At 32.7% G+C, this 17578-nt stretch overlaps 3 protein-coding genes across 3 annotated transcripts in view; all 3 read left to right on the forward strand.

Moving 5' to 3' along the window:
* Window positions 1-17578, forward strand: part of LOC105342864 (glutamic acid-rich protein) — a 79468-nt gene that overhangs the window by 44575 nt on the left and 17315 nt on the right. The gene's annotated exons all lie outside the window — the stretch shown is intronic.
* On the forward strand, window positions 3588-8626 carry LOC105342869 (uncharacterized). The gene is made up of 5 exons (XM_011449939.4): window positions 3588-3742; window positions 6324-6605; window positions 6679-6858; window positions 6983-7408; window positions 8496-8626. Exons 1-5 carry the CDS (start codon window positions 3697-3699, stop codon window positions 8552-8554), a joined length of 993 nt encoding a protein of 330 aa, XP_011448241.2. The 5' UTR covers window positions 3588-3696; the 3' UTR covers window positions 8555-8626.
* Window positions 8987-15335, forward strand: LOC105342867 (C-type lectin mannose-binding isoform-like). The gene is made up of 5 exons (XM_034482304.2): window positions 8987-9144; window positions 9503-9778; window positions 9889-10068; window positions 10407-10727; window positions 15242-15335. Exons 1-5 carry the CDS (start codon window positions 9099-9101, stop codon window positions 15271-15273), a joined length of 855 nt encoding a protein of 284 aa, XP_034338195.1. The 5' UTR covers window positions 8987-9098; the 3' UTR covers window positions 15274-15335.

A 17578-nucleotide genomic window follows, 5' to 3' on the forward strand; every position in this document is an offset into this window, starting at 1 on the left:
ACAAACCAAATGAGGATTAATCTTTGGTAGTTATTCTCTCTCTCTCACTCTCTCTCTCTCTCTCTCTCTCTCTCTCTCTCTCTCTCGATTGTATAATGTCTAATTCAAGATACAGGTAATATTAATGCAAACTGTGAGTCACAGTAACCTATAAACTTAATAAAAAAAAACCACAACCTGATTTGTCATATGTGATTCATTTTACATGACAACAATCCAATCAACTCTCTCTCTCTCTTCTCTCTCTCTCTCTCTCTCTCTCTCTCTCTCTCTCTCTCTCTCTCTCTCTCTCTCTCTCTCTCTCTCTCTGTATAATGTCTAATTTAAGATACAGACCTTTATAAACTTAATAAAAAAACAACACAACCCGATGTGTCATATGTGATTCATTTTACGTGAAAACAATCCAACAATATACTGTAAGTCGTTTTAATTCCACAGTGTTAAAATTTCACGATTTCTAATAAAGTACCAATTGCGATGGTTTTAATTTCACGCTGCTTAAAAATTCAATTGGTCAGAATATAAGCATTTAAACGTTTTTAAAACTAATGATAGTATTCACGATGGGTTTAATTTCGCAAGAAAATATTAAATCGCGAACATAGTGAAATTAAACCCATCGTGATTATTTGCCAATTTACAGTATAGCGATATAGATGTATTTTGGATTTTTTAGATTTTTTTTAAAATCGTTTTATTATAACAATCCAAAATAAGACACACTTGGTAAATTTTAGGCGTTATTCAAAGCGTGTATCGATTCCGAATCATGAGAAAATAGTTGAATTTACAATATCGTTCTTGCGCGATTGACTTCAAATGTTTTATTTGCAGACATATAATTAAATTAAACAAATCATTTTGAAAATTTTGTGGTCATAAATACGCCATGTAAAATCCTAGTATAGTCATTAATATGAACTTAGGATAAATTCTTTCAATGATAGATCCTTTAAAAATTGATAAAACCAATGAAAGAATCAATTACCGAATGCTGAGTCCGCTCCTATCCTTTACCTTTTTATTAAATAATATACCGGTATTTAACGTGTGGTGATGTGAAAATACAATATTTCTCTCATATAATATTTGATAAAATATATCATATATAACATTTTATATAAGATATAAAAATAACATTAAAAGCAATGAAATGGTGATTTTTCAGGCACGTAGTTATTGAGAAGCTGGTCAACGCTTGTTGTGGAGTTTTTTTCAAAAGCCAACAACGTAGTATATACATGTATTCGTATATTTCTGCATGAAAAATAAACTAAAAAATGAAGAAAAAAATATTCAAAGGCTTTGATTGTATATTTCATTAGACTGAATCAGTGTAACTCAGGTATGCTTCTTAAAGCAATATGAGCTGCAATTTTCAACGCATGCAGCACATTATTACTTCCTTTGTAAAGATATCTATTTTTTAAAATTGCTTACTTTTTCGAGTTATTTGCATTAAGGATACATGTTAATCTTATCATACGTGAACAGTATATGTGTCTTAATTTCATAAAAACCTTGTGTGTGTGTTTGTGTGTAAGTGTGAATGTGTGTTAGTTTTTTTTTGTGTGCTAGTTTCTCGGTATACATGTACTAAAGCTTGTATGTTGGAGTGAAAGGAAAAAAAATTAAAAAATATTACACTTTGCATTATTTTATTTATACATTATCGAGAATTATCAATTTTACGGTACAATTTACATTGATCAACGCATTTGGAAAATGGTTCCTATCGCCATGGAACATTCCACTCGGCTGTTCTCTCGTTAGAATTGCCTTTAAATATATCATTCAGCAAAGTTCAGTGCATTTGGTGAGAAAGTTAACACAAGTTCCTACAACAAAAAAATATTAATATTCATTTACATTGCCAGTGTCTTTGTTGTGATAAAAACACATATCACATTTGGGTTTTTTTCGGTGCATGTAATTCCATCATGACTCTTTCCTTAAAATGGGCGTGTTCAACAGCATCACGTGGTTGCTTTGCATTATGAAATTGATACAGGTAAGTGAAAAAATATTGTCTTTGTTGGATTTGATCACGTGTTCGGATGTGATTATTTAAACAATGAAATGCTTTCTTTGGTGATTCATTCGGGATATGAAGGTAGTGACATTGCAGAAAAAATACATAACCCGCGTTAGCGGGTTATGTAAATTTTTTCTGCAATGATCACTACCTTCGAATTCATAACCCGAATGAATCATCAAAGAAAGCATTTCATTGTTTATATTAACATCTTTCTTTAAGCTAATTGATAAATTGATTAGGAAAAGTAAGTAAAATTCACTAAATTACTGTTAATGTACGTAAGTAAGTTAGCTAAAAGAAACAGCCAAATCGTCTCCTGTGAGACTTTGAGTCTGACATCGTCATGGTTATTTCGTGCAGTCCGTGATTTTCCTAGGTCGCTATAGGTTTGGACCAATCGATAAACAGGGCGTGTCGATATCTGTCCTGTCATTTTCTTGTCAGTTTCAGCCGCTGTAGATTTCGACCAATCGATAAACGGGGCGTGTAGGTTTCTGTCTGGCTGTTTCTATAGAGCTATGAATTAACTATAAGTTTCCGTAAGAAATAGAGGAAATAATACTCGGTAGATGTAAATATATCACTTTAAACGGCAAAGAATGATGTCTTATTCCTAAAAAAAATTTGTTAAATGAAGTATCTGCGCATGCGTGGATCAAGACGAGGTCGGGGGGTCTCGACCCCCCTCCCAGATTTTTTTTTTATAAATGTACATAGTAAAATAACTGAAAATTAGCCTCGGGTCCTCCTCTCTCCCCCGACAAACATAGATATCCCTCTGACCACACCCCCCCCCCCACCACCACCACCCCTGGAAAAATGTTCTGGATCCGCGCATGCTTGCTTGAATTGTCCGTGATGAATGGACAAATCCAAATACTTAATTGTAGTACTTCGATAAAGGGAATAATGGTTAGTCTTTTCCTGTAATGTACTGATTAAGAATAAGAATGAATCAAATACTTTTACTCTCTTAATGCTAGTATACATATTTAATATAAAAATGATTTTAGGTAAAATGTAAAAGTGGAAATAAAAATGCTGTCTTTGTTGTTTCATAAGACATTATTATAATAGAAAAAATACATTTTGACCTGGGTTCTTTTTTCTGCAATATTTGCTGCCTTAATACTCATATAAACGACCAAATTTGTTTTATTTTAATATGTTCAGAAAACACTGTTGTAGCAGATCAAAATACACATTATTAAAAAAGATGTTAAGAGTAGTAAAAATCAGATAGTAAAATGATTACATCCAATTCAAAAACTTGAAACGATGACTGTGTTGTAACGAAAAAAAGTTGCATTCTTTGAAAATAGATACACATGTACCAACTTTGTAAGGTGATATGGGTTTTTTTCTTCAAGTGAATGATATATTGTTGGTCTATTTGTATTATTTTTGTTGGTTTGTTTCTTTGTTTCATATTGTTGGTATATTTGTATTATTTGTGTTGGTTTGTTTCTTTGTTTCAGATACCAACTATTTGTTTGTTGTTGGCCCTTGTCAAGTTAGTGGGCTCGTTTTAAGTTATCAGTTTATCTATTCATTCCCTATCACCTGATGGTAGACCTTACACCCATTATACCCAGACCCCATAGATAGCCAAACACTGACCTCAGACCTAGCGCATTGACTTTCATCGAGACAGCATGGAACTCTGGCAATCTACTGTGATTTTTCTCCTTTTGGGAGGAGGTGAGATTCTTTTTTGAAAAATTGAATGAAAAAAATCATGTTATTAAATGTTTTTGCAATAGATATATTTTTATAAAGCATTCAAGATTTCGCTTTAGGTCAGTGGTGCTGTATTCACGTTAAGTAAGTACCTCTGATTGTTTATATTGATGTCAGTAAACAAATCAGTGGTATACTGCCTTCTATTATTATATATTTACATTTTTCATTTTCAGTGTCTTTGCCTGTGATAACTCTACGTAACAATTTTTTACTATAAAGTCCAATAAATTCAAATATTTAATCGCGCAATTGCTGAAAATTATATAGATATAAATAATACGGAATCATTATTTGAATATTATGAGGTAATAATTTCGGCCAGGGCGTGGTCAAATCTATCATAAGTTTTTGGATTTGATAACACGCTGACCAAAATTATTACCTCATAATATTCATGGAATGATTCCTAATTCCTTAAATAAAAATGAACTCATCATCGATTGTAACAAACGTGTCAAAAACCCGTGGCTTTGGTGCTTACTTATCATTATGACCTCATCATCCATTGTTTGAACACGTAATGCAGAATATTTTTGTTAAAATGTCATCTTGTCATAAATAACTTGCTGCAAATAGACAAATTAATGATAAGTATATGGAAATACTGCAAAATTCCCAATTGATAATGGTCAGGAAAAATAATATATAGACAGAAGAACGGCACATATTTTGCAATTCTTAGCATCTAAGAAATTCTGCACAAATTTTTTACATGTATTCACAAGAAATCATGTATTGACGCAAGCGTCAAATGGGCCGCAAAAAATATAATTATTGTATGAATCATCATTGGTTGTTTACATAAATAACACAACACAAAGAAGAAAATAACGAGTTGGTTGTACTAAAGGTTAGTTCAAATTTTCAGTTCTTTCATATTTTTGCGTAAATAATTGATATGGATGTCATTTCATGATAATTTTCTACCACATTTTACAATGTAATAAATACACACACAAAACCAGCATAGAGAAATTCAAATATATCATTTATATAAAATTTAATGTCATTCAGGTCTTTAGTATTTCAGGTCTCTTAGTATGTCACGTATACCGATCTTTGAAAAGAATGAATAACACCGAAATTTTCCGAATAGATTATAGTCTCGATAAAAACGCGCCAAACATGACAATCTACTAAGTATGACCTAATTTACATTTACGAGTAAAATAAAAATATGTGATATTTTTTAAAAGGCATAAAACATATTTCTAGATGCAAATTTACTTTTAATACATAAAAATAAGCATTTTATTAATTCTATTAGAAAAGAACTATCCCGCAGAAACGCAGTTACAATATTTAAATGTATATCAAATAACGGACCGCCTTCTGGCGGCCCGTAATAACCACCAAAAAATTCAATAAATCTATCAATCACTTTATTTGTTTGAAGCATTTTCTTTCTATGAATCTATTTTTATATTTTCTGCATTTGTTCTTTGTGGTACCTGTGAAAGAACTGTTTATATAGTGTACTTCCATTTCAACATCAAAATAATTTTTTTTTAAATTATTATTATTATTCAGTTCTTTTTTTACAGATAACAATAATACATAAACAATGCATGAATAAGAATAGGAAAGCATAAATCTATTTGTCGATGAATATATAAATAGCTTGTCGAATATAACTTTTTTTTCAAACAGTGGAAATATACATGTACATATATTGAATAAATTATATTTTTAAAAAGGTATTGTAGTAGGCTATATGTAAATATATATAGCATAAAATTATAAATACTGAGATATATTAAGACAATTATGGTCCAACGGGGTCCTTACAACATCGAAGTATAACTACCAAGATGTATCGAAATCCAAAATTGCATTCTAACATTACATGTACTAAGTGTAACGACCCTAACATTTTTTCTTTGCCTTGACTGTTCAAAGTTAATGGCCTACCTTGTTACTTTTACGTAACGACTCTCCCAGCCAATAAAATCAGTTCCTTGTATTTGTTCTTATAGACGAATCTGACTCAATACTGGAACTTTTATCTGAAAGAAGATAACGACCAACAAAGTGTATTCAGAATTCAGAATTATCTCATATACACTGAAAAACCTCGTCGTTTTCTATTTAACATTCAGTAAACTGTTTAAACCCAAACGTTAACCCCTCTCAAATGGTATACTAAGCACTCTTATGGTTTTAATATCTGTACTTTTGGACCTCGGTGTAAGAGTCCAATACTATCATTTTAACAAAATATAAAAACAACGACAAAAAAAATCGTTCAAATATTTGTTTTTCCCGATTTTTAATTTTCCTTTCAAATAAGGTATGTTTAACTTTTTATATGTAAAATCACATCTCCTTGAAATTGTAAATTCTTGAGAAAGAGATACTTGCATGAATGTACATTTTATCTTCAAAATCAAATTTTATAGTTTATAGCCATGGTCGAACAGTACAATTATAATAATATTCGGCATTGGCCGGCTATAGCGACTTATGGGCTAAATAGCCTAGGTTGTCCAATAGGAAAACAGCAATGTTGTTTATTATCATTTTTAATATGTCTTTTAAGCTTTTGGAACTGACACAACCTACTGCCCTCACCATTTGAGCAAAAGCGATCTGTATGAGTATGGAGATTTATGTCTCAAAGTTCACTATGGAAACTGGGACTGGGAAACTGCGAGACAGATCTGTCTTAACGAAGGAGGTGACCTTGTACAACCTAGATCTCCCGGCATGCAAGAGTACATCCGGGTCAACTTACTTCCCCAGGTGCAGAAGTCAGAAGAAGATGGGTTTTGGATTGGAGCAACGGATCTAAATTCGGAATCTCACTGGAGATGGGTTTCAGGTTAGAAATTTACAAAATGGATGAAGATTTGTTAACGCAGAATGCCAACAACTTATCTCGTTTTGCATTAAAGGCGACCCAAGCATGCCTTATTCAAACTGGGAGCCAGGACAGGGACCATCTCAATCCGGGTTTCTCTTTGCTGCTGGAGATTTAGAAGATTGTGCCATCATGCGTATCCAAGATGGATTCAGATGGCATGACTACCCTTGCTCTAACTTCTTTTACCACTATTCCTTTATTTGTCAACATAGTAAGTAATGAGTCACTTAACAATTAAATTTATCTGAACACAGAGTATGAATGAACATAAAAGATACGTTGTACATCAAGATATATGTAAATTGTTTTGTACGTGTTTTTATCTTTTTTAAAAGAGAAGCTTCCACGCTCCACTCACCACGTACATCCAACTAAGTTGACGACTAAATACGTTCCTCCGACAACAACTAAATACGTTCCACCGACAACAACCAAATATGTTCCACCAACAACTACAAAATATATCCCCCCGACAACAACCAAATATATCCCACCAACAACTACAAAATATATCCCACCGACAACAACCAAGTATGTTCCACAAACAACAACAAAGTTCGAACCAGAAACCTATTCAACAACCAGGTTTGTACCGTGGACGGAGAAAACAACAATGCTTAGTCAGAAAACACGATCGTCCACAGCGTTTGTGCCTCCTGAAGAAACCAAGCTCCCTACCTCAACACCAGAACCTGCCCCAGAAACACCCCCGATATCTGGCGGGGGTGGCGGAGACCCATTTAGCGGAGGATTCGCATCTTGTAAGTACATTGCTTTAATTACAAGGTTAAAGGTTAGCCCATTTCAAGGTATCTGTAGTCTGTTAACACGGTTTGGGCGTTATTTTACTCAGATTGATGTATCACCACACCCATTTCTGCATGGTGGAAACATAAAAATGTAGACATTTTTGCAAAACTTCAGTTGTTCTTTTATGACATCTTATCCATGTTTTTTGGGGACTTTTTTTGCGACATCTTTTCCATGGTTTTTTTTTTTTGCGACATCTTATCCGTGGTATTACGGTCTGGAGAGGTAATGTTTCTCCGTCGTATTCGTTTTACGTACATCCAAATTAATTTTAAGATAATCTCCAAATAAAAAAAAAAACACGGATGAATGAAATTAACATTTTATAAATTCAAATCCAAATATTTATCTGTTCGGCGGCAACCTATTTGAAGATCGTTTCAAAAAAATCAACTTAACTCTTTACATTTCAAGACCGGTCCTTATTATTATCAATTTCTATTTTCCATTATCTTTATTATTAATCGAATTGTTTTGGACACCTAAATGCAAACATGCAGTGTTTCAACTTTTAAGTATTGAAGATACGTATTGAGATTGAAATACTGGAAACTATATGTAGGTATTCCTTATTCTCTATATACAGTTCGGAAAATGTTTTAGAAGTTTCCAGTATTTCCTTCTTGAATAAGGAACACTTACATGTACATATATATTACCGTAGTTCCGTTCTTGAAAAGGAATACCTACATATACTTAACTGTATTTCCAATCTTGAAAAGCAATGATACGAACGCGTGAAATGTGGTTTGTTAATACGTATGAAATATATCTGAATATCCACCATTACTTTGCTAGCAAAACAAAATGACAGTCAGCGTTTGGGATGCAATGACTGTCAAATATATGAAAAAATTCAAAAAATGGAGAACTGATTGATTTTTACCTTTATAATAGTTTTAAATAATATTTTTGTAATGTTTTAATTTGATCCACCTGAAGAAACCCATGCGATTTTTATTTTATATTGTATTTTTGCTATTGGTATATGAACATGTAATAATTTATAGCTTAATAACTGATTCTTACTTTTTGCAGCAAGAAAACCTCCTTCCACCACAACCGAAGACGATACAGGGGTTATCATCATTGGTTGAGGGAATATCATCTTCAATTACAAGTGTTCTTTGTTTTTTACACTTCTAGAAATAAATGGTTTTTTAGAATTATTTTTCTTATCTTAATTCTTTAAAGTTTACAGAGATGTCAAATGAACGGGGATACCTACAGAAATGTTAACTTACATTTAGTCAAAATAATGATCCAGAGCAATAATGTAATAGTATATACACACTTTACGGTGATTTGGTTCCATATTGATTTTGTGATTTCTGCTTTTATTGGCATCACATTACCCAAATGGACCATGCACAGTGCCTTGCATTGTACATTATAGTATACCAAAACATTGTATTCCAAAGTCCAACCAAAAAATTAGAATTCAGTGGACAAACCGTTTTAAACCAAATAATAATACCGAACAAAATATTTGTTTTCATTAACTGGTGATCATTTTCCAAAAACGAAAGTGACTATCCTCTATTAAGTGTATAGATATGGAACACCAGAGTGCAATTGATAAAAAGGAAGGATATAGATAAGAACAGTACAGTTCACTCACGAAATAGTAGCAGGCCAGACATGGACACATTAAAATTGTGCTTGCTTTCTTTTTTAATTCACGCTGGTAAGACTTTTGTTTTCACAGTAAAGCTTCATGTAACTACTGACCTGTAAATTATCAGTTCGAAACCCGTTAATTGGAACCTTCATTACTTATATATACATTTCAAAGAACTCTTAAAAATGTATCTTACAGTCAACTAGTATTCTACACTTTAATACGGTAAAGGTTGAATATGATTTACTTTCATTCACATACGTTTCTTAAGCTCCCATACAACCTTACTATACAGTAACATAAACTTATCGTTAATGCCATTATCACGGCAAAACACGAGTGTTCGTGTTTAAAAATTTTGGTAATCAAACCACAACCAGATCAGGTGATATACAAACAGATTACTCGCATACATATTTTTCAGCATATGGTGCCCCGGCTGACGAATGTCCTCACAATCTAGGTAAAAGTGACTTATATTCATATGGGAATTTCTGCCTGAAGGTGCATTATGGGAATTATGACTGGGTTGACGCCAGACATCGATGTCAAAAAGAGGGCGGTGACCTCATTCAGATCAGGGATTCTGGGATGCAGCAGTTCCTCCAAAGAGTGTTATCAGGTCAAAGGTCAGAGGACACCGGATTCTGGATCGGGGCCAGCGACAGCGAATCAGAGTCCCACTGGAAATGGGTGGCGGGTAAAGTATTTCTTAGTATTTTAAGGCGTGGGTGTGTGGTCATGATTACAGGTATGACTGAAGGGTTTATAAAACTATTCGATTCTTGAAAATTTTATACAAATTTTTAGGTGACCCCAAGATGACCTACAGTCATTGGAGTTCGGGACAGGGACCGTCTCAGAGTGGATTCTTATTCTCCGATGGAGGGCATGAAGACTGCGCTTTAATGAAAATACACGATGGTTTCCGATGGCACGACTATGAGTGCAGCCTCTTTTTGTACCATTACTCATTCATTTGCCAGCATGGTAATTAAAGTAGTTATCTATATGCATTTGTCTATGTGATATTGAATTGCATATCGAACTTTACTTAATACTAAAGTAATTGAATCAAAGAATTCTATATTGATTCAGAATTCATTGTTGTATCTGTTTTAAGTTTCAAAATTCGTGAAAATCGTGCATTATATATTTTTCACTTTATTAATTCATTACTATACATAAATGAATGGTTTAATAGCATTTTATATATTAAACTGTTTTGTCTGACGTGGAAACATTTACTTCCTTTGAAATAAAATCTTTTTACCAATTAAATACTATAATCAATAGTCTAACAAAAGGGTTTATTTTTTAACTTTTAGACAAATTAGTACACTCACACACACATCATACGAACGGGCAACATGGATCCACCACAGTGTTCATACCTCAGACTTTTCCCGACACCACGCCCCTATCAACAGACGCCCCAATCCCGACCACGCCCCCTGACACAGACGCCCCTATACCTACAACCCAGCCAATCACAGATGCACCCGTTCCTACAACTCAGCCCCAAACAGACGCCCCTATACCTACAACCCAGCCTATCACAGATGCACCAGTTCCCACAACCCCGCCCCAAACAGATGCACCTGTACCCACCACGCCTCCTGATACACAGGCACAGATCTCAACAACAGGTAACAATTTAAAGAACTGCATTTGATGGTCGTTGCCTTTTACTTACTCCCAAAAAATGGGGGGGGGGGGGCAACTCCATGTAATTCAATTTTTTATATGTATAAAATTTAAGAAAATTAGTTGTTGCGATAAAAAATGGGGAGGGGGGAGGCAGCCCCCCCCCCCCCCCCCCCCGATGCTACGTGCCTGTATAATATTGATCTCTTAAAGAATAGGAACTCAACATAAAGATAATATTATAGGAAAGTATTAGAATTTAAAAGTTTAATTTTTTTGGGCGCGTCTTTTAACCACAATGAACCGCAATGAACCACAATGAACCACAATGAAACCACAATGAACCTAAATTAACTTAATTGGGGTGAGAATTAGTCTTTAAAAGGTAAATAATTCCTTTCAATTTTGATTCTACCTATTTGACGGCAGATTATATGTCAAAGAATTTTAAAATGCTGTAAAAATTGTATTCTTTATTTGGCACATGCTCAAACCTTATACCTCAATATTTTATTTATCTCATTCAATTGTATTGTAAAACGAGTTTATATATGATTAGATCGGCTCTCGTAATGGATTATCTGTATAATTTTAATGTAATCAGTCGTTTCCAATAAACTCTAGATTATTTGATCACCTGATGAAAAAATTTAAATATATACAAGGTAAATTTTACAGCATATATAAAATGTGGACAATATGGCTGCATTTTGTAACCCCCCCCCCCCCCTCCCTCCTTCAGAATGGGGAATTTCGCATTACGTGTGAATACTATGACCGCTTCTGTATAAAAATGCGCTTAATATTTAAATTACGAAAAACTGAGAAATTGAAGATTATTTTGATATGCTTTCATTCCTGATTTTAGAATTTATTTCCAATTGTTTTCTTTCTTTTGAAAAATGACAACTATTTTTAATAATATATTCTACCCTGGAAACCCCCAGTTCTGCACATTACTCACAATATGTTCTCAAATAAGCATTAAAATGCCATTTTTACATCTTTACCCTCGGTTACCATGGCAACGGGACCACATAGCAACAAACGAATGATGTTAGGCTTTTTTACTCACCAAAGTCAATCAAATAGTCAAGTATGAAGAAAATCCGTGACTATGCGTGGCCACCGAATTTTGATTCTTACATAGAATTGATCTTAATAGGTCTAGAGTTATGTTGGATTTTGTACGTCCAAGTAAAATATACAATGAAATCAAACATTTCTTTCCTCGGCATGTTAAGGACACTCAAAGAAAAAAAAAACTAAATGCATTTTAATTATGAAAACGACAATTACCGCAAATAAAATTACCTTATACATACATATCATGTAAAATTTTGCGCTGTAATGAATATATAGCATGTATTTTTCGCAATAGAAAAATTGGAAGTAAAACGAACGATCACTATGCGTTTTACATTGGGAAATAGCAAACATATTAAATAAATACAATTTTATTCCTATTTTTTTTACTAAACTGAATTTGTATTCTATCACAAATATCATTAGAGATCTTATATGTATATAAAAACTCTCTATATAGTTTTGGTTATCTTCAATCTAACATGTGCAATTGTCGTTTTTTATGATCGTCTGATTATTGAACTGATTTTCTAATTGTGAGTTACAGAAATTATAGCTAAATGTAGAGAATTCGTATTTATAGATAAACGCTCGTGCATTAGTTGTCAATGGCTCAGGAAAAGCAGACGTTCTTGAATTAAAACGTTTTAGCATTTCTACATTAACCAGCGCACCACGTACACCAGCATAAAATTTAAACGTTTTTGAAAAGAAATGTGGTGCTGTTTCGCAAATATTTTAACTATTCCGCAAATATCATAGCATGAAAATTCCGCAAATATTACATTCAAAATAGTTGTAAACGTGCAAAAATCCGAATACAGACAAATATCTACCCATTTCTAATTATTTTTGCTGAAGTATATTATGATCTTCGCTGCCGGTACTTATGATCATCTCATTTATTTCATGAATGATAGAGGTTTTGAATAGGAACATGTTTCTTCAGTTTTAAAAAGAAATCTACACTCTATGATGTGATGCTATTTATCACACAAAAATTGCAGTAGTCCAGCACCTCTCTGTAAATATTTTTCTATCAACTCGTTTATACATGAAATCCTTGAATACAGGTTAGTATTTTTGAAAATGTAACTTTAAATCTTGATATTCGGGTTATAATCGAACAAATATTTCTAGAAATAAAGTTTGATAATGACCGATAAATAGGTACATTTTGATTGTGACCAATCGACATTATTTTCCGGTACTTGATGCATGTATTTAAAAATGTAGAGAAGGCGATGTTGTTTGGGATGGGGGCTATAGTTGGCAAAGGGGCGAGTTTTCTGAAGTTCCTTCTGTATTCGCCCATAATGTTCACCAAAAAGCAGTTAACTCTCTCACAAGCCATATATAATGCGATGTTTATTCTTGAGAGGAAGGAGGTGGGTCGGATGGTTACATTAAAGAACGCAGTGGATGACAAAACTCAGTAGATATCTGACTAACAAACTATTTAGTGTTTCCTTATATAGAGATGACGAGTATTTTTAAGTTTCTTTAATATAAAGACAACACATTCAAGCTATAGGAATACCTCACAGATATCACCATCTAAATACGGAAATGAAAAAAAAATATATTTGCTGTATTTTTCAAGTTTCAAATGTCAGCAATGTGTGTCTATATGTGTGTATATAAACTGTAATTTAAGAGAGAGAGAGAGAGAGAGAGAGAGAGAGAGAGAGAGAGAGAGAGAGAGAGAGAGAGAGAGAGAGAGAGAGAGAGAGAGAGAGATCCCCAATTAACAACAAGGTGTATCGTATATTCCTTTAACTTCATTTCCTCAATTTTTTACAAGTTCCCCCAAAAAGTGAAGGGGGGGGGGTAGGCCAACGCCATGAAAATTCATTTTTTTATATGAATATTAAAGAAAAATGTTTGATGCGAGTATAAGTAGGAGGGGGGGGGGGAGGCGCCCAATCCCCCCCCCCCACCCCACCCCATGCTACGTACATGAAGTTAACCATATACTAAAAAATCTGTAGTGGATTGTTTTATATGAAAAAAAAAAGTTTACAAATTCCAGTAGAACTCTCGCTATGAAAGCGTTATTTGAAAGTCCCTATAGTTTATACAACTATAAAAAAATGGATGGTACAATCTTTAGTTATCAAACAAATCTAGATGACAATTTTTTGGGAATTTCGTACATACTTTTGTTCCCTTTTCTGATCTAGATTCTATGGACATTGGTAATATTGAGAGTTGATCCCTTCTGTTCGTTTGGGGTTTTTTTCTCGATAAATTAGAATGCGTTTATTAGTATCATTGCACTGCACATCTTAAAAATAGTTAATCAGACGTTTTCAAATGTCATGTAAAGTGACTGATTTCAAAAAACCAATACGATAACTTAGCTAATTATATTAAGCTATAGCTAATTAAATAATAACATTATATATTTGTAATTAAATCAAAATTTACCTTATACATGTACATGCATATAGATATTTTTTTTATTCATGCTTTACACATTTATAATAAACCACCATCTTAGCGTTACATGCACTAAAATAATTGAATTATGAATGAATGAAATAAGACGTGTGTACCTGAACATACATATAAATCATTCACGGAATGCATTAATTCTGTAACATAACATGCCGTCAGAAATTTTTGAGGTATATTATGGATACACGCGACGTTCCTCATTTTAAGATAATTTTCCTTGATATAACATTTCTTCCTTATTCGCATTTAAACCAGCTGTTAATGCTAAAAATTCAGAGTGCATTATACCAGGCCATTTTTGGAGTAAGATTTTTTGATTTTGTCTTTTAATAGCATGCAAAATGCAATTGAATGCTTATTGATAATGTAGTAGTATACATTTTCAACAGAAACTATATGTTCATATAGAAAAAATATCAAATAGCATCCAATGTAAATTTGGAATAACAGAAATGGGAATCTTCACATTGCGGAGATAGGAAAAAATTGAAAATGATTGATAATAGGTCGCATCTGACCTTAAATTAATCTTTAATGAAATTTTATACCTTTTAAAAAACATTTATCACCTTAATAAAGTTCATTGTGGTTTGATTGTGGTTCATTGTGGTTTCATTGTGGTTCATTGCGGTTCATTGTGATTCATTGCGGTTCATTGTGGTTAAAAGACACGCCGATTTTGGGCAATAGTTTAAGGCTTTAGAAATATATCATGGTGTGATATCTAAAATTCAAAGGCAGATATCATGGATAATTTGCTGACTGTCCAGACTTTTTAAAATCTAAATCTTTTGCTTGACTTACCCAGCAAATGATATTAGTTCAACTTTTGATTGGCTCTTTTTCCGGACAACTGTATTGAAATTGTTCAATCTATATCCGTGTAAGGCCAAAAAAATCCTAATCGTTATTAATTAAATACAGGACAGCTATTATAAAGGTAAATGGTTGTATTGTTTTTCTTCAATAGGGGACAGTGCTGGAGTTTTAATCATCGGATAACAACCTGTAGATGTGTGCCGACTATCTTCTGTTATTGACGCCAATAAATGTTACGTCGTGTTGTATTTGTTTATTGTTTTTTGTTTTTTTTTTTTGGGGGGGGGGGGACGGGCTGGATAAGGGAGGCTTTTAGTAATTAAAAAATCTATTAGAGCTAAATGAATTTATTTTAAGTCAAAATTGATCCGTTACAACAAAGTCTCGAAAAGTGTATACTGAAAATAATGCTTTCTTTGTTTCATGTGGGTATGAGTATCGTAAAAAAAGGAACAAAACATGTTGATTTTGTTTAAAATGAGAGTTCGAAATTTATCCTAATTTTCAATTAGTATACGTTACTCAGAGGGAACAACTTATTATTAATTCCTTTCGCAGATTACGCATACTTTTTGAATTGCTCACTAATTTCATATCCGCACGAACCATCAAATAATTGTTGGTTTTTTTTAAGACAACATGGTATACTATTATAAGGATGAGACGAAGAGAGTGGATATAAAACAGGGGAATATTGTATGAATTGCAATGAGTAAAAAAGGATAAATCCGCGGTAAGTCAACCTGATTAAAAAAATAAGAACAAGCTCTGGTTCCAGTCTACTAAAGTACTAGTATATAAGCTACATGTACAAAAATTGTACATGAATGCATGAGGTTAGGATTGGAAAATGGCAAGCAAAATTTTGATCATATTCTTGCCGAATTCATCTGATTTAAGGAAGAAGGAATCCTTCTTTGAGTATTATGGGGTGATAATTTTGGTCGGGGCGGGGTCAAATCCAATAAGGACTTTATTATAAATTCGAACAATTATACGATTTGATATTATAGAAAATTGACATATTTATGTGATTTTCATTTCTTTAAATCATGCAAACCCTCTTGCGCCCCAACAACACGTTATTTGAATTTATTGGACTGTATTTTACAAAACTGATTCGTAGTTTTATCACTGACAAAGAGACTGAAAATGTAATATCACAAAAAAAAATGCAAAGAAACAACGAAGTTTTGCAAAATGTGACTTTTAACAGGACTTTCTCAGCGACTTGAGACATTATGATTAAGCAAAAATCACGAAGAGTTTTAAAAGGTCTTACTTTGATTAGATTTGGATCAATTGTTTTTGAAACTCTTCAGATTTGTGTGACTGTTTAAGCATAAATACACCACACGAGTTGAGCTAATTGACTTGATCCTCTCCGTCAGTAATCCTATACGTAAATGAGAGACAGCTAACTATCTTTTTATTATTAAAAAAAAAGACATTTATTTATGTACACAGTCTAAAAGAACAGTTAGTTCCAGTTCTACACACAAGTTATATACTAGTGGATCAAAAAAATAAGACTCAGTAATACATTAAAATTATTTATATTTGATTACAAATCAGAATTGTTAAAAAAAAAAAAAAAAGGGGGAATGTGGCCTTGTTGGGAGTACCTAATTTTAGAATGGGAAATTTAAAAAGGGATGAGAAAAGTAGTCTGAGCATTGTCACTCAGGTGAGTAATGTGGCCATGGGCATTTCTTTGCGAGTTCTATAATAATAATCTGCACAGTAAAAATAACATTCATCACACATGCAAAATCAAAAGATTTGTTCTCAAGCATTAAGGGATATTTTTATTGAACTCTTTGATAAAGTTTGTTCTTTTTATACATTTCAGTCAAAACGCTGTTTAAATGCTACATGTACATGCGAATTTGACCACGAATTTATGGACTTGTATTATTTTTCTAAAACGTTCAATTGGTGAGATACAAAATTATATTTCTGACGTAAAGCGGGTCATTTTTCCATGTGTTTGTTTATTGAAATCGGTTTCATGTTTTCCATTTGACCTTATTTAGACTATGACAAAAATAAAGAGCATACGACCACTCTATAAAGAAAACACATTGAAGTTCTAAAAATAATGGTACTATTTGGGGATTTTGGTATGCATACGCCAGTTTAAATCAACATATCTCAAGTATTGAACAAATTAAGTGTTACAAATCGATGTCAATGTATGTTTAAAAAAATACATTGTTTTAAATGATATTTTAAAAAATATTATCAGATACGTTGATATTTATTTTTTTTAATGAGTAGTACCTAGTCTGTCTTTATATATAGGGATTTACACGCTTTGTCTACCCATCTTCTTATTCATTGTTACAAGAATCAATTTCATATCGATCAAAAGGTAATAGCCTAGTAAAAATAAAATCTCTCAAGACATAAAACATTGAAGAGATACCAGACAGGAAGTGAAAGTTCTAAGTTAATCTCATTGTTTTGTGGTTTTATAGTACATAAA

Source organism: Magallana gigas, chromosome 3, assembly GCF_963853765.1.
Source record: "Magallana gigas chromosome 3, xbMagGiga1.1, whole genome shotgun sequence".
NCBI classification, from domain to species: Eukaryota; Metazoa; Mollusca; class Bivalvia; order Ostreida; family Ostreidae; genus Magallana; species Magallana gigas.